Source organism: Rosa rugosa, chromosome 4, assembly GCF_958449725.1.
Source record: "Rosa rugosa chromosome 4, drRosRugo1.1, whole genome shotgun sequence".
In the NCBI taxonomy this organism is placed as follows: domain Eukaryota; kingdom Viridiplantae; phylum Streptophyta; class Magnoliopsida; order Rosales; family Rosaceae; genus Rosa; species Rosa rugosa.
Window position 1 is genome coordinate 56,354,258 of NC_084823.1, and position 18,497 is coordinate 56,372,754.

Sequence of the window (18,497 nt, forward strand, 5' to 3'; positions counted from 1 at the left end):
GAGTATGAGACAAAATTCAATGCCGGCTGATAGAGACTCAAAAAGCATTGGTCTTTCTTTTTGTTCTTGTTTATGTTTTTTCTCTTTTGTTTGATTTTGATTCGATTTTTTATTTAATTAATTCTTTGAATGGGTGCCTTTTGTTTTTTTTTTTTAAATAAGATGGACAAAAGTAAAATAATTTTGTCTATCTTGTTCTTTTGATCATCAGTTTTATCATTAACAAGTCCATTTTACGAATTTAATCTTAACAAATTCATAGTGTATACCAATGTGTTGACATTTGTCGGGGAGCTACTATTGAATAACTGTGATCGGAAACAAAACCGACATGGAAACCTGGTTTTTGTTTTGTTATATTTACTTTTGTCTATAAATTTATGCAAATTAGACTAATCAAATTGGAATAAATGAGGAAAAATGGTGACTCATTACTTATTTTCTAAGAGCAAGTTCACCCGTTCGCTCACTAGGTCAAACACTCTTCACATTTTTTTTTTAATGTTTGTTTACACCCGTTGGGTCTGGGGCACTGGGTCAGTTTAGAAACTGACCTGGTCACTCTCTGAGTCAGTTTCCTAACCTACAAACTGGCCCAGAGTGACCCAGGTCAGTTTTCAAACTGACCCAGTTACCTAGAACCAACAGGTGGAGACAAACATAAAAAAACAGTGAACAGTGTTTGATTCAGTGACCCAAACCCAATACCAACATGTGAACTTGCTCTAACAAAAACATGTCACCATTATCTCAAAACCACAAAATGAGAATGACTAATTACAGTAAAACTTGAGGAGAAATTTAGAATAACGTGCAGTCATGCAGGGTCGGTCTTGATGTTTCTGATATCCAGGGAGAATTTATTATTATTATTATTATTATTATTTTTTGACAAACTTCTAATTGCACCTAATATTGAAACTGAAAACCAGCGAATTAATCTGTTAGAAACTTAGGAATCAATAGAACCACAATAAACTAGCAATAAAACTTCTATTAGGTGTAGATCTAAGAGTGGCTGAGCATTACGTGTAGATCTAAGAATGACTGAGCATAAATTTCTTACTCAATCACTTATAATTGTGAACATTATTGCTAACTTCAATTATATTGACGAACAATTGGTTTCAATGGACCAAACGGCCAAGCATCATTTTGTCAATTTTAGAAAATTAAGTACCTAATTAGGTGAATTATGAAACGTTGGGTATCATTTAAAATTATATTATTTTGTAACGGCCTCGTTCACCTGCTACTAATCAGGGATGATTTGGTCACTTACCGTCTGATTGAAATCGGACGGTTGACAGATCTCATCCCCCAAAATCCAGATACCTGTCAACCGTCCGATTCCAATCGGACGGTAAGTGAGCAAATCATCCCTGGTCAGTAGCTGACCAGGTGAACGGAACTGTATTTTGTAAGAATAACTTATAAGATGTTCCAAACTTCCATCGAGAATTTGAGTATTATTTAAAACGTCTCATAAGAGAATTGAACTAGTTGATCGATTCTCACTACTTTAATTTCATGCTGAAATTGATGAATTTGTTCAGTTTAATCATTGTTTTAGTGCATGTCATCTAAGGACAGGATGTACAAATGTCCAACCCTTCAAAATGTTTCCCCCAAATACCTTCTAACAAATTCATGCACTCTACCCTAAATAGGACCTGATTGCAAATATCAATACAATGAATGGCAAAAAGCATAAATAGTAAAATAACAGAGGCTAAACTGCAGAATGTTAGAAGCAAAGAGGCCCATAAATCTCAATTGCCCAAACTTAAAAACCTACCCAAAAGACTTCCTAATAATGGAAATGGTATTTCTCACAAGAAAAGAAGTTCCTAATAATTGAAAATATCGACCAAAGCAAATTAAAGCTAAAAACCTAATTTATACATGGCTTGTCAACCTAATTTGTGCTGGCATACTTCATAGTCTTCAACCTGTGTCCCTGTGTAAGATCTCAGCATATTCTTGGATAAAGCTGTGAATAAGTAATTTCGTGCCTTGAATCGAAATCACAACTTCTGTTCCGAACCTCTTCTTGTGTCCAGTCCTGCCTAGGCTTAAGAACTCTTGTAGATGTCCCTTCTTCCTTCTTTGAGTCTTCAGGCTTGGTTGGGTGTTCCCATCCAGTTTCAACGATGTTCCACATATTCTCATCTTGAGAATAGAGAAACGCCCTCATCATGATCTTCCATTGCATGTAGTCTTCACCATCAAAACATGGGGGACAATTTATCGAACCAGCAGCTCTGTCACATTCATGTTCTCAGATCTACTAAAAAGCTTTAGAACCCGCTCTGATGCCAATTCAAAATACTAGGATGAACGTGTTTCTGAGTATCGGGGATTGATAGATACGTTGCAATCACTATTGGGCAGAAAATTGAAAATCACACAAAACAACAAAACTTTGGTTACGCATTGAAAACCTCAATTTGAGATTAAAAACACTTGCGGGGCTCTTACTCTTGAGAACCCAAAAGAAAATTGATCCACTAATGGTGAAGAATAAGTTTCTTTACAAACACATACATATAGCATTACTCTCGGCTACAATCACTAGACTAACTGGTGAGGTGTTTGTCTTGAATCTTGATTACCTTCTTCACTTTGAACGATCTTCAATTATCGTTTTTCTTGCATCCACAACTTCTCTACTGATATCAAGAGAACCAATGCATATGAGTGAATGAACAATGAGACACTTAAACACGGAACAAGCGTTTCATGAACTCTTATGGGACTCTTTCTAAGCAAGCAAGATGCACAATAATTCTTGCGTCAAAATCGTCCACAAATGAACGCTACTTTGTTGAATATATGGAGGAGAAAACAAATCCTCAACAATCAAGACTTTACCCTAATTGGACTCCTAATAGGAATTGTCTTTTAATAAAAGATTTCCAATTAAAATAAACAAATCCTAAATCAATTAAGACTTCAATAGTACGATTTTAACAGTCGGAAAATATCTTTGTAAAATAATATTTAAAAGCTGAAAGATACTTTCTAAAATCAAACTCCCTAAAACGTAGGACTGACTCGGGGATTGCAACACAGGTTGCAATCCCAATGCATATGCAGAACAATGAGATGCATTTACCTGAAGGTTCTCTGAGATCAGTATTGATGTCCTTTTTCCAGCTTCTAAAGATGAGATTAAATAAAATACATCACTTGCTTTAGTATGGGAATGCCAACACTCAATACGTACAAACTCTTGTGCTTACAAACTTGTTTAGAATCTGTAGATTCTGAGCCACCAGTGCGGCTGTCTCTGCCATCAGGTTAAGCTTCCACGAAGCATCAGGATTTTCCGCAAGGTTTTCAGGGGGTGGTGGTGGGTTGGCCGGAAGAGGTGGTGGCTGGTTGGCCGGGGCTGGTGGTGGCTGGTTGGCCGGGGCTGGTGGTTGGTGTGGTCGCTTGGGAGAGGGAGCTCTGGGAGAAGCGGCACCCCCTTTTGTCTTCATCTTTTCTGACTGCCAGTTGCTCTGAGAGACAGGTCACATTTGTAAACCCTAAACTCCGGACAACATTTTGAATTCCCCCTACATTGTTAATTTTGCGCTTAGACTTCTTAAGCAGAGGTTAACAGGTAAACCCAGAAACGATCGTGGAGAGGAAGAGGGTTTACCCAATCAAAGTTCAATGCCTATTCTGGGGCTTTTAAATGACAAGGACAAAAAGCACGAATCCCTTTAAAACCCTAAACCCTTTTCATCACAGAGGCCTTTTTTCGTTTACTTTCTACTATTTTACCATACATAACAATTCTCTTCTATTTTCTCAAATAAAAACATTTAAACTAATATCCAGCCAACTTGCCAAAAATCCAGACTATACCTGAAATCATCAACTATTTGGATTTGGAATTGTTGATCTAAAATCCATCAACACACCTTGCCATATCTCTCTCTCTCTCTCTCTTTTTTTTTTTTCGGTCATTTGTCACTTGGTATTTTTATCGTTATTAACTTGTACAGATAAAAATAGGCGAATAAGTCCAGAAAACTCAAATACTGCATATCATAACAAATCTCCACATTAATATACCATCACCAACAAGCACTACTACAAATATGACTTTTAATGATAATGTTTAGATGACATTTGCCCAAAAACGTCATTAAATACCTTTTACATGACGTTTTTATGTTTATGATGTATTGCAAACGTCATTGAAAGTCTTACTATTTGATGACGTTTTCGCATCATTCTTATGACCTTTTTAAAAAGTCATGAAAGTTGTCCCATGACGTTTGATAAATGCAGTGAACGACAATGAGCCATGGAATTTGGAAATCGTCAGAAAAAATGTTTTCATGACGCTTGATAAGTGCTGTGATTGAAATGAGTCATTTCCTAACCACTACCATGGCTTAAAGTTCGTTCCTCCTTCTAGGGCATCTCGATTACACAAGTTAATACTCTGCAAGTTTCAAAACAAAGTCCACATCTTCCACTTAATGCATGTTCCCAGCAGATTCCACAGGAGGAAATTCTCCGGCAGTAATTTCCTCTTTCATTTTCATCCTTTCAAGGGTCAACTTCATCTTCCGAAGCATAGTTTTAGGTCTCACATTGTTAACAAGGCACTCTTTCACGCCAATCCTGACCAACTTTAATCCTTGACGCTTAAAACCCATAGCAGTAACAGCGCATCCCTATTCATTTACATGTAAATTAAAAATCACTACACGTTCCCAATCCATCAAAGGGCTGCAGACCCCAAGGAAAAAAAAATAAATTAACAACATAAATATCCACACTTCAAAGGAGAGGTAATCTTACATCAACATATATCTCACAACCCGTCAGCACCCCAAGTTCCTGCATCCCATTTATCTTGTTAGCAGAAGGTATAAAGCACGCAAGTAGAATGTGAAGATAGATATCCCATGCATGCCTTGATATGTTCATCAGTTCATGTTTATTTATTTCACTCTCATGAATACAAGTACAATGAAATGTTGATCACTTTATGCACCTTTAAGTAGGGCCGAAGTAGTCCACGCCGCTTCTTAATTAGCTTCTGCACATGACACCAGAGATTAGAACAGCCTGAAAATTTCTTGGGTCCAACTCTTAATGGAGTAGCTGATTCCCAGATTAAGGAGCACACTCAAATCTTCTCATAACAAAATCCTGTTTCACTAAATCCTAATAGCATCTAATGCAGAAATGCCTTACAGTTATCGCTGCATATGCTTAAGTCAGAATTTGCTCACCAAATGATGTGGCACTGTGTTTCGCCACATCATGTGGTTACGATTTGGTGCGCCAATTTGGCAAGTCTACCATTCTTCAATCATTCACATTTGTATTAAGGTAAAAAAAAAATATATATATATATATATATATATTTGACAGCCAAATAAAACACAACAAACTATGATAAGACTTCTCCACCCACCCTGTCAATCATATATTGTGAGCAAAAACCACCATTACGATACGCAGTCTTGATGATGTCATATTGCAGATTCTCATTCAGTACTTTCATTACCTGCAATCAAAAAAGTTGCGCACTGAAATCAGAAATTAATTGTATCAGAAAAGCTCAAATTCCATCAAGTGAAAAGACACATGGAGATTTCAAAAGAAAAGGCAGTTTAAATAATGAGATACATAGAGGATTGCCATAAAATGTGATTATTTATCATAGGTCAATATTATTTTTACATGCCCTTGCTTAGATTCAACATCAAACCATTTGAACTCAGAGAGAATAGCTCATTAGTTATTATCAGAGGAGTAAATAATAACACAGAGTTTGTCATTTGTACCATTGATGGTGGAACACGAGTTAATGACAAAAGTTCAAGAACATCCCTAGCCTTGTAAATAATATCTGGATCTTCAGTCCCGCTGGTTGTTGATAATGTCATGAAACGCTCAGCCTGAACACAATTTCAAACACCACAATCATTTGTCCATCAACTCATATAATATAAATCGCTGATCAATCTAGGTCAGACTTCATAATAATCAACAATTTCATATTGAAACAACTAAACATTATAGTTTTCATGCATTGGGGACATACCAGATACATTGTACATGAAATGCCATAATCTTCTAAAAGCGACTTCAACAGTGGCCAAGCTTCTAGAACGGCTTCGATCTTCTGTGCAAAATAAAGCAAAGTCTTACAGGTAAGAAAAATAATAATTTAATAACTAAAAGATTAATGAAACAAATTATAGGAACAACCACAATAATAAATTTAATTAAAACGAGACCTGAGAATGTAATAATTTCTCAAAGCAACTGATCCAAAAACCATACAAGTAATCAATACAGCCATCCAACGAGCTATATTCAATGTAGCACTCTACACAATTTGAAACTATTTAAGACAGTGGCAGCATGAATTATTCTCGCATCAAATATAAATGATCACTGATCAGAATGTAATTGGATGGAAAGGACAGATTTTCCTTAACTTTTGGATCTTGCGGGAGTGGGGATTCAAACTTGCAGCTTCATCCACAACAGTGGAGAGAAATAACATACCAATTGTAACAAAGATTGTTTATGTGTTATATTAAATGTTGTTGAATTATAGTTCCTTGTCTTATTACTTTTCCTTGTTTTATGGCTTTCCCTGTTTTGTGGCTTTCTCCTTGTTTTATGATTTCCCTTGTCTGGTTGTTCTTTAAATTAGTCTATATCTTGTACTCATTCCGTGAAATCAATACAAGAGAGATCCATCATTTAATTTCAACATGGTATCAAAGCAGAAATCCTCATAGGACCTGCTTTTGTATTCTTCTTTCAAGGCTCTCGTGTTCCTCTATCATTCTCATTAAAATGACAAGAGGAGAAGGTTCTCTCGTTGCAAAGACAGAAAGCTCAGATGAGAATCCAAATCAACGTCTATGCTCAGTGCTTCTAAATGAGTTCAACTACCTTGCTTGGTCAAGAGCCGTCACTCTAGCCCTTGGTGGAAGATCAAAGCTCAACTTCGTCAATGACAAAAACAACATCCCAGATGCCTCATCATCTGAATATGAAAGTTGGTTATCCAAAGACCAACTTGTTATGTCATGGCTTATTAATTCAATGGAGCCAAAGCTTGCTGAAATCTTCAGCTATTCGGAGTCATCTCGACATCTCTGGGATGCTGTCAAAGACATGTATGGCAACCTAGACAATGCAGCAAGAGTGTTCCAACTCAAAAAGGATCTTGCAGGGATTCAACAAGGTAATCTCTCATTTGTTCAACATCTTGGCAACTTAAAAGCCAAGTGGAATGAACTTGATATGTATAGACCTCACACCACTGATACCACCATATTATTGAAAAGAGCTGAAGAAGATAAAGTGTTCCAACTGCTTGCAAGTCTGGGATCTGAATATGAAGATCTAAGAAGCCATCTTTTGATGAGCCCTGAGTTTCCTTCGTTCACAACAGTATGCAACTCCATTCAACGTGAAGAAGTGCGCAAAAAGGTGATGAATATGGACAGCAGAGCTGGAGGGTCAGAAGTTAGAGCATTTGCTGCAAACAAAAGTGTCACAAGCGACAGAACATACAAAGGCAAGAGGCCAGACCTAAAATGCACTCATTGCGAACGCATTGGACGTACTGGTATAGGCCACACAAGAGATAGATGTTGGATATTGCATCCAGAACTGAAACCTAAGTTCAATGAGGACCACAAGAATCAAAGAGGCACCATTCAGAGAAGCTCTTACATCTCTAATCCAAAGGCAAACTTCGGCAACACTTCTGAAGAGATGATGAACTTCACATCCAATCCAATAACTCTCATAAATGAGTTTGCTACATATCTTCAAAAGAAGCAAGGTAGTTTAGAGAGCAATGAAAATGGAAGCACAACTTCTATGCTTGGAAAATTTGCAGGTTTTCTAGCAAAATCAAATATGGCTTCTTCAGAGGATATCCCAGGTGTTATTTGCGCCATTTCTACTGCTTTAGATGTCAGTAAGAATCATGATTTTTGGATAGTGGATTCAGGTGCCTCAGATCACATGACAAACAATTCTTCCATATTGCATGATTTTGAAACCCTGTCCAAACCTTCACATGTCTCAATTGCAAATGGCAACGAAGTTCCCATCTTAGGAAAAGGAAAATTAAAGCTTTTTTCAGATAGCGTTGAGTCATTTGCGTTATTTGTACCCTTATTTCCATTCCAACTCCTGTCTGTAGGAAGGCTAACAAATTTGTTGGATTGTCTAGCTATTTTCTCTCCTGATAATGTTGTGTTTCAGGATCGAGTGTCCAAGAAGAAGATTGGTGAAGGGTTCTTTCTAAATGGCTTGTACTACATATCAACTTCATCATGTTTTTCAAAGTGTTTTCTAACAGAGTCCAAATCTGCAACACAACAACAACTGTGGCATAAACGCCTAGCTCATCCTTCCTTTCATGTTTTGTCAATGTTGTTCCCTAGCTTTTGTAAAGTCTCTCATGAATGTGAGACTTGTCACATGTCAAAGTTTACTAGATTGCCTTTTCATATCTCTCAATCTAGAGCAACTCAGCCTTTTGAGATTGTACATTCTGATGTATGGGGACTAGCATCCCTAGAATCGTTTGATGGCTATAGGTTTTATGTCGCCTTTATTGATGATTTCACTCGAACCACTTTTGTGTATCTTTTGAAATTTAAGAATGAAGTGTTCAAATGTTTCCAAGATTTTCATAACCTTGTCACAAATCATTTTTCATCTAAAATTGGCATTCTAAGGTCAGATAATGGCACTGAATACACATCCAGAATCATGACTGACTATCTCAGTGCTCAAGGGATTATCCATCACACCAGTTGTGTGGGAACACCACAACAAAATGGCATTGCAGAGCGCAAAAATAGAGATTTACTTGAGAAGGCTAGGGCCTTAATGCTTCACACAAATGTTCCAAAAAAATTCTGGTCTCAAGGAATCCAAACGGCAGCTTACATTATAAACAGATTACCAAGCAGTGTGTTAAATTTCAAATCCCCATTTGAAGTTTTAAAAGGTCGAAATGTTGACATAACACACCTTCGAGTATTTGGTTGTACGTGTTTTGTACATGTCCAGTCAAATCAGCGAGATAAGTTTGACCCCCGAGCTGTCAAATGTGTGTTCCTAGGGTACTCATCTACTCAAAAAGGCTACAAGTGTTACAATTCAAAGACCAGAAAATTATTTGTTTCAAGAGATGTTCGTTTTGATGAGTCTGACTCTTTCTTTCAGTTATCTGATAATGAACCTCAGGGGGAGAATATTTGTGAGTTGTTTCCCATACCAAATCCTGTTGAGGCTGCAGCAAACACCGTACCCCTAGTTCACAACAACCAGTTCAACAATTTGTGGACACTGAAGAGGCACAGGCAGACTCCAACACTCAAGATCATCCACCAGAAGTGGTATCAAACACGCCTCAACCTCGAAGAAACCCACCAAGGGAGAGACATCTACCAGCAAGACTTCAGGAATATGAGACTTACACACCACGTTATCCTCTTGCACAAGTTGCTCACTCCACCAATAGCTCATCTTCACACAGAGCCTTCCTTATCAAGATTTCTAAAGAAACCGAACCAAGGAGCTTTGAAGAAGCAAATCAATCACCAGTTTGGAAGAAAGCTATGCATGATGAACTCAAGGCCCTTGATGACAATAGAACCTGGAGTATAGTTAAGCTTCCCAAAGGACAGAAAATTGTAGGGGCAAGATGGATTTACAAAATCAAGTTCAACTCCGATGGTTCAATTGAGCGACATAAGGCAAGGTTAGTTGCTCGTGGCTTCACTCAAACCTTTGGTGTTGATTATAAGGAGACCTTTGCTCCAGTTGCTAAAATGAACACAGTTCGAGTTTTGTTATCTATTGCTGTGAATTGTGGATGGTCTCTATACCAAATGGATGTCAAGAATGCCTTTTTGCATGGGGATCTAGAAGAAGATGTGTATATGAGATTACCTCCTGGACATCCACGTGAAAGTGAAGCTGGAATGGTGTGCAAACTTCACAAGGCCTTGTATGGTTTGAAACAATCCCCATGTGCTTGGTATTCCAAACTGAGTTCGGTTCTTCTTGCCTCAAGCTTCAAGCGAAGTCATGCAGACTCCTCCCTGTTTATTCGAAATGGCAAGGCTGGCAAGTTGGTGGTTCTAGTGTATGTGGATGACTTAATCATCACTGGAGACAATATGGATGAGATTAATTCTCTCAAGTCAGCCTTACACAATACCTTTGCTATCAAAGATCTTGGTCCATTGAAGTACTTTCTTGGAATTGAAATGGATCACTCCTCAAATGGTATGTTCTTAAATCAACGCAAATATGTTGTTGATCTTCTTGACGAGGCAGGAATGAAGGATAGTAAGCCTGCACGCACTCCACTTAGTAGCAGACTTAAAACAGATGTTAGAGGAGAACCTCTCTCAGATATTTGTGTTTATCAACGCCTTGTGGGTAAGCTCATCTATCTCACCATTACAAGACCAGACCTCACTTATGCTGTGAGTTTGGTCAGTCAATTCATGCACTCCCCTACCACTCATCATCTACAGATTGTCAAAAGAATTCTTCGCTACGTAAAGGGCACAGTTGATCGAGGAATTGTTATGAAGAATAATGGTCAATTCAACCTTGTGGGGTACTCTGACTCTGACTGGGCAGGAAATGCCATTGATCGAAAGTCCACAACTGGGTACTGTACTTTCATTAGAGGCAACCTAGTTACTTGGAAAAGCAAGAAACAAACTGTGGTTGCTCGTTCTAGTGCCGAAGCTGAGTATCGCGCAATGGCATCCACAGCTTGTGAACTCATATGGTTAAAGACATTGTTGGGTGACTTAGGCATTGTGTGCACTACACCCATATCTCTACATTGTGACAACCAGGCTGCCATGCATATCGCAGCCAATCCAGTCTTTCATGAACGCACCAAACATATCGAAGTTGATTGTCACTTTGTTCGAGATCAGGTTCAGTCTAAACTTATTGAAACAATATACACACGATCATGTGATCAACTGGCAGACATTTTTACCAAGATTCTCGCTTCCGCTCAGTTTGAACGTCTACTTTCCAAGCTTGGCTCAAGGAACTCTCTTGATCTAGCTTGAGGGGGAGTATTAAATGTTGTTGAATTATAGTTCCTTGTCTTATTACTTTTCCTTGTTTTATGGCTTTCCCTGTTTTGTGGCTTTCTCCTTGTTTTATGATTTCCCTTGTCTGGTTGTTCTTTAAATTAGTCTATATCTTGTACTCATTCCGTGAAATCAATACAAGAGAGATCCATCATTTAATTTCAACATGTTATGATATCATGATCATAAGTTTAAATTGGAAAAAAAAAAATGACAGATTTCCTCATTTTTCATAAAATTACTGATCACCAAGAAAATATAAACAGATCAGATCAAAAAAAAATAAGACAGAGAGAGGATGCTACCTCGATGATCAAGGAAGAACGAACCACACACAAGCATTCCATCTTTGTTCAACGAAGGGCCAAATAAAGAAAACTCTGTGTGATTGACTTCTGGTGTCGGGTCATCCTCCGATTTTTTGTGTTCAACTCGCGGGTTCCCAATGGATGGCTTCAGTTCCCCGACATCATCCCCCCTAGTCAGGGTAAGCTCCGAATTTTTCTGTTCAACTAATGGGTTCCCACCTAATCGCTTCAAGAATCTCAGTTTTGCTCCAGGAGCAGTTTTGAACCCTAGCAAACCACAGAGAAATAGTCAACGGGACAGTTGTGAGAAAATCGAGATAAGGAAATTTGCTTGGTTTGTTTTGTACGCCAAGGGAACCCTGGTTAGTTTAAGATAATTGTTTCGGAAAAGATGAATAAAGTTCTTAAGAAAAAGCATCCTCAAGTAAGAATGACACCTCCCTAACTCACAACTCCATCTCCGATAAGAAATTCCAACCACTGATTAATTATGGAGAACGAAATGAGAAGTAAAGAAGCTCACCATAAGCATCCATCTCGAGATTCTCTGTCTGTCCATTCCTTTCTTGAAACAATTTCAACAACCTGACAGCAGTTCCAGGATTCTGACCTTTAACAATGCAGGATGTCACAATACCCCTGATCGTCAATAGTCCTTCAGGAATTGCGCTAATTGCAGTGACAGAAAATCCCTGTTCAATAACAGGAAAAAGAATAGATCATTAAATTCATAGCCCCAACTTCATCTGGAGGTCGCCAGACCAAAAGAAGAGATGCACAATTTAATCATCGACCACGATCACTAAAGGAAAAGTAACCCTTACATTAATGAAGAGGGAGCAACCGGATACAGATACAAGGCCCTGCATCACAATTACAATGTTAGGAATGTGAAACTAATGAGTCTTTTGAACAGAAAGAACATAATTTATATACATTCACGCACCTCCACGTTGCGCCGAATATTTTTCATCCGTGTAAAATATTGCCCCTGAACATGCACACAAAAATTGAGATTAGGACGGCACCCACTAAGAATAAAGGGGGTATCTGGTCTCACTCTTCATGAGATATCTAGGAAGCAAGAAAGTGCACAATTCCTTATATTATCCTCAACTAGAAGTTCGCAACCTCAAAACCTTTTTAATGTTAAAACTTAAAATGTTACAGAAAAGCATTAAGCAGCAAGAGAATGATAAGAATAAAATGTCCCGCGTCACAACTACAGAGAATGCTTTCAAAATCATAAATAGAGACTTTAGCGACATACCTTACTCTTAAACGAAAGTTTAGAGAGAAGACCACCGTAACAATTGGCAGTCCAGATGATGTCACAATGCAGCCTGCCATCCAGTATCTGTATGGCCTGAAATGAACGCATTGTGCACTCAAATCAGCAATGACATAGAGAATGGTTCACATTAACCAGATACAGTTGATGAAGTAAAGAAGAAAAGGGTAGACAGGGTCAATGTGAGCATTTTGTTAAAATGTGATTGTTTCTGACATACATGTTGTTGCCTAGAGAGAAAGAATTCATTGAACAACAGCAGTACAATTTTTTTATTTTTTATTTTATAAGAGAAGTCTTTTTATTGACCAAGAAAAAGCAAAATACAGAGAAGCAGACAAGACGAAGAGACAGATTGAGCAACAGAAAAGGATGCTCAACTGACCCTATAACATACAGTGCACAACATTATCTTACTACCACACACGCACACGCACCAGCACCACTTGAAACTTATAGTTATTTGTATAAGTAAAGTAAAGTCAGCATCAAAAGGGAAAAGTAAAGTGGCATTTGTATTTGTACCATTGATGGTGGAACATTAGTCAATGCCAGAAGATGAAGGAGGTCCCTAGCCTTGTAAACAATATCTGCACCCCTAGTCCTTGTCGTCGTTGCCACTGTTATGAACCTCCCATCCTGAACATAATTTGAACAACTCATTTGTGATAGATCGAAATACAAACTACTGAAAATCAATCAAGTGCATGCTCTGGCTTACCCAATCGAGTTTGCATGACATGCCATACTCTCCCAAGGCCGACTCCACCATGGGCCATTCTTCTGCCAACACTTTTGCTTCATACAGCATTAATGTTTAATAATTAATTAATTAATTAACTAACCATATATTTAACTAAGGGTTAACAATATGATAATCATTTGACTAATTGAAGAAGTAAAAAGCTAATAAGCAAGCTCTCAGTGCGTACCTCGTCCAGGATAAAACATGGAAGAGAAGGAGGTGTAAGCAACCATGCCATCCTTGTTCAACGGCGGCTTCGACTCCATCGCCGCCCCTTCTGTTGTTCGTTTTCTCGGCGAAAAGGTCGTTGCGTGCAGCCACCACGGAAATCTTTCGCCAAACGAAAAGCGTGATGCGAGTGACGGACGGGACAACACCGCCTTCATATCGTCCGACGACTTCCATTTGTCGCCGCAGATCTCCATTATCCTTCGTCGCTCAATGAGTTTTGATACCTTTTTTTTTTTTTGAAATAGAGTTTTGATACGGTTTGAAACCAACCCTAGAAAATAGTAGAAATGACAGAGAAGGATGGAGAGGGATAAGAGAGAATTCTGGAAGAATCGTGATGGGGCGGGTCTAAAGTATTTGGGCCTTGGGCCCGCCGTAGTTTTCCCCCTTTTGGGTCCTTGACCCAAAGCACCAAAATGAACCAAAATTATCCCCCTTACCCCAGCAACATATTTTTATTCCTAACTACCCAATTTGACGTAAAACGACAATTTTACCCTCAGCCAAATTAATGAACTACCCCATATGCCATCCATCTCTCTCTCCTCCGATCTGAAACTGTCTCTCTCCTCTGATCTGAAACGTATTCTCTCTCTCTCTCTCTCTCTCTCCCCACTCCTCCGCATTGGGCTCCCACCCTCCGCCGCCGCAGCTCTTTGCTTGGTTTCTCGAATTTTGACGGCCGTTTTGGCCCGCGCCGGCTTGGGGTGGAGGGAGAACATCGGGTTCAGGTTCGAATTCGGTTTTGGTTTGTCCGAATCGAGCGAGAGCCGGGGCAGGTCGTCGTGCTCGTGTCTCGAGGACGGAGGACGAGAGCGAGAGACGTGAGGAGATGGAGACGGACTCGCAATCGGAGTCTTTGAGCAGTGTCAGATCCGGACCGTACGGCCAGATCTTCCGGCCGGATAACTTCGTGCTTGGACACTCCGACGTTAAGGAGGTAGAGAACTGTGACTGCTTGCAAGTCGGTAATTGGCTATATCCATGTACATTTCGCTACTGGAAATCTTTTTTGAGTTCAATTTTTTTTTCTTGTCTGGATCTATGCTTACTCCGAGTCGGTAATTGGCTATATCCATGTAGATTTTGATATGCTGCTTAACTCTAGTTACTTCTTCTGTGGTTGATTTCATCGAAAAGTATGAGAAAATATGTAGAAATGGTCTTTTAATTCCAGTTATGTATTAGAATAGAATAGCATATGTTTCTTGAATTTTGTAGATTGGTGACTGTACTAATTGTTAACTAATGTAATTGTTTTGCTAAATTATCAGAGTGTTCAATTTAGTGTTCTTGCTACAACTGTTGTTTGTCCTTGGTGTCAGAAAGGAAGGTGATGACTGGTAGTCTCACAGAGAAGATGTATAACTATTGATGCATATTCGAATTCTTTGAACAACTATAATTAAGGGGTGTCAATTAGCCTACATCCATAGTGCTTAAACTTCTGGAGCTTATTGTAATTTCTCGAGGATTCATGTTGGTATTGTAATATATAGCTCAAATTGTGAATGGTATAATGAAAATATTAAAAGATGATTATGTGCACCTCTATATTTGGGGCAATACAATTTTTATCGGGGGCAATATATCTATTGGGGGGCAATAGACATCTATTAGGGGACAATAAATGTTTTGAATTGATGTAATCTCTTCATTTTTTTTTCTCAATCAAAGTTTTATTTGTCTAAATTTAGGGAGATTAGTTCTCATTCTGGCGATTGAAAGTTCTATTGGGGGGCAATAGACGTCTATTGGGAGGCAATAGACGTTTTGAATTAATGTAATATTCTCATTTTTTTTCTTTAATCAAAGTTTTATTTGTCTAAATCTAGGAAGATTAATTTTCATTCCGGCAAACGAAAGTTCTATTGGGGGGCAATAGACGTCTATTGGGGGGCAATACATGGCTGATAGTCGTCTATTGGGGGGCAATACATGGCTGATAGTCGTCTATTGGCCCCCAATAGATGTCTATTAGAGGGCAATAGATGTCTATTGGGGGCAAAAAAACTTTCCGGTGAGATTTTCAGCAAATTCCGGTGGGCGGCAGCCGGTGACCGGAATCCGGTGGCCGGTGACCGGATTCTGGCGGCCGGTGACGAGCTCCGGCGAAATTTCCTATAGTTTCTCTCTCTCTCTCTAAGTAACAAAGGGGTGAGGGGTAAAATGGTATTAAAAAAAATTAAAAAAAAAAAAATCTTAATGGGGTATTAGGGAAGACTCCCTTAGAGTGTATTGGGTAAGAGGGAATTAAAAAAACTTAATGGGGTAAGGGGGAAAAAAATCCCTAAAAATGGGGTAAATGGACAAAACCCCTTTAATTAAAATCCAACGGCAACTGAGCACGACTACCCACAGAGTTAACTGACCACTTGAGCGGAACTGCATTAGTGTCCCAATAATACCAATTTGGAGTTGGACGGACTAGAATTGTTGTGGTGCTAAACGGACTTTGTGGGATTATGGGCCTTATAGATCGAATTCGGCCATAAAGATCATTGAGATGAGAGCAGCTTAACTACAATTTTCTGCATTTCCTTTTTTAGTGATATAAGTATTTAGTTCGACCACGTGTAGTCGTTTACTAATTTATTGTATGATAAATGAAAAAAGAATTTTTGACTTTAACCTAATAAACAAAATGAATGTTATAATAATAATCATGAGTTGGGCTATGGCTTCTGTACATATAGTTTTGATGTAGAGCAGCGATTGGTGGTTGCTGACCCTAAAGGCAATAATGTCATGTTATGCTTGGGACCAACAGACAAATATGGGTAGAGTGCAGCTCTAAGTCGGGTTTTGTACTGGTGATATGTTTCGGGTTTTTAATTTAGTGCTGGGAAGACAGACCTCATTACATATCATGATTCATGATTCCTGAAAATGTATTATCATGCAATTGAAAAGCTGGAACAAAAGGAGGTGGGCTTTACTGATATATGAATACATATTCCACTTTCATATTGTTGCTTTCATCACCATATATAATAGATTTCATTCCTTGAGAGGATCGGAAAGCTGTCCCTCCCTTCAATCCCATCAAAAGCTGGTTGAGCATGGTATAAGTGCTATTGTTAACATCAGATACATAGTGGATTAGAACTGGAATTCAATATGAATTACTTTGGGTTCTTCTTATTCTACCGTACTGATCAGTATGGCATACAAACTAAATCCGACGGTGATTAATAATCTAATTTCTAGAGCAAAGGGGATGATTCAAAGGTTAAACACCAGTTTGTATACCATATTGATCTTTGTGCGATACAAGTTTTGATTTCCAGGGTCTAGAAATGATAAGACAACAACTTCAATTCATTATGCATTGAAGACAATGAAGAGAATAATCATACTTCTGAGGACCAGACTACTACGAATTAGAAGTCACTTACGATCTGTACTATCCACTGTGTCTCCATTTCAATTTTTTTTTTACATTTCTCAAATACAATATAATGGAACATAAGACAAGAAAATCTCCCGAAATATCATAAAAGATGCGATTTCAGTCAAGTAATAAGGGGGGAATGAAGTAGCCCTAAAGAAAGAAACTGTACGAAATGGATTCATCAGACGCGAAGACTAGCTAAAAACAATTTTCCTTAGTCCAGTATGGAGCTAATTGTTTTTGAAATAAATGGTTTGGATACAAAAGTATGCCAACCACTCTCAATTATTTTCAAACTACACTCATAATTTTTTCAAATACATTGAATTTATTCGTGGGTTCATACTACTTCGTAGCTGCAGATAGAGCATTTACCTCTTTTTCAGAGGATTAGCCCTGCTTGGGACCAAAATAAGATAAGAATCAAGACTAAGAAAGCATCAAAATATCAAAAGTTAAACAACAAGTAGTAGTTCATCTTAGCCATATACCTAAAGTGCATAAGTAATAGATCAATCAATCACCAAGCAAATTGCATTCAAGAACAATTAGCATCCACAAAACATCATTTTCATTCTTTCATTAGGCTTTTTAGACTCTCATTATAGTTCCTTAGAGGTCAGAGAGCAAGTCATTGTCAAGTACTGAGCTTTACATAAGCCAAAAAGACTATAGTTTGTTAGCCAAAACTATGAAAATGAAAATTGTACCTACAAGATATTATCATGATGGAGACTGGTATAAGAGAGTACAAACACTTATCACCCATTGATAGGTCCTAAGGGGGTCCAATCATGGGTCCTTTTGTCCCTCTGATTTCTCATTTCAGGGAAAATAACCATACCAGTAGCAAAAAAATGAGTGAGACACACTATGGGCATAGCAATAGAAAAAGACTACATGTGAAGCTATTATGCACCAAGCTAAAGTTGAGCTCACATGGGACTACTATGCCTAGCTTCGAATTCATAAACTTCCAGTCCTCATTTCTCTTCTACAGGTCCTTTGATAATTATAGAGGAAACCCTAATCAGCAAGTTCTTTCTGATCACATAAACAACCTTACCTATCTTGCTTGTGTTGTGAAGTAGGTGGCTGGTTCACCTTCATAGCCTTGAGCAAGAGTTTGGAGCATAAGTTTGTTTTTATCACAGAGCAAAACTTGTAGGTGGAGGGTTGTGGTTGGATGAGAATAGCTATAGCTTAATTTCTCCACCAAAACAGGGAGTTAAATATATTTCTAGATACTATAGAGGAGGGTCACGGGGTCAGGCTGCTTAGCTCAATGATATGGACAAAACTTATCAGTCAAATATGGACAACAGTGGAAATTCTTCTCAATATTATTTTTGTTCTTTTAAATATCCAAACTTTTTACAGAACCATCTGATTCTGT

General features: G+C 38.3%; 2 protein-coding genes across 4 annotated transcripts; one reads left to right on the top strand and one right to left on the bottom strand.

Annotated features, from left to right (window-relative positions):
* Positions 1-5,495: 5,495 nt before the first annotated feature.
* LOC133745777 (uncharacterized) lies at positions 5,496-14,002 on the bottom strand. 3 transcript variants are annotated; one of them, XM_062173907.1, is made up of 11 exons: positions 13,664-14,002; positions 13,453-13,523; positions 13,257-13,370; positions 12,711-12,806; positions 12,387-12,431; positions 12,265-12,303; positions 11,964-12,132; positions 11,438-11,707; positions 6,062-6,142; positions 5,802-5,915; positions 5,496-5,521 (listed from the first exon to the last, which is right to left on the bottom strand). In XM_062173907.1, the coding sequence occupies exons 1-10, from the start codon at positions 13,899-13,901 to the stop codon at positions 5,911-5,913; spliced, it is 1,128 nt and encodes a 375-aa protein (XP_062029891.1). In that variant the 5' UTR covers positions 13,902-14,002; the 3' UTR covers positions 5,496-5,521; positions 5,802-5,910. The 3 variants fall into 3 exon arrangements, with proteins under 3 accessions (XP_062029891.1, XP_062029890.1, XP_062029889.1); XM_062173906.1 differs by having other exon boundaries at positions 6,062-6,139; positions 13,453-13,529; positions 13,664-14,001; XM_062173905.1 differs by having other exon boundaries at positions 13,453-13,529; positions 13,664-13,999.
* LOC133742542 (uncharacterized) lies at positions 6,829-8,700 on the top strand. Its single transcript, XM_062170231.1, has 2 exons — positions 6,829-7,930; positions 8,257-8,700. Exons 1-2 carry the CDS (start codon positions 6,829-6,831, stop codon positions 8,283-8,285), a joined length of 1,131 nt encoding a protein of 376 aa, XP_062026215.1. The 3' UTR covers positions 8,286-8,700.
* Positions 14,003-18,497: the final 4,495 nt, after the last annotated feature.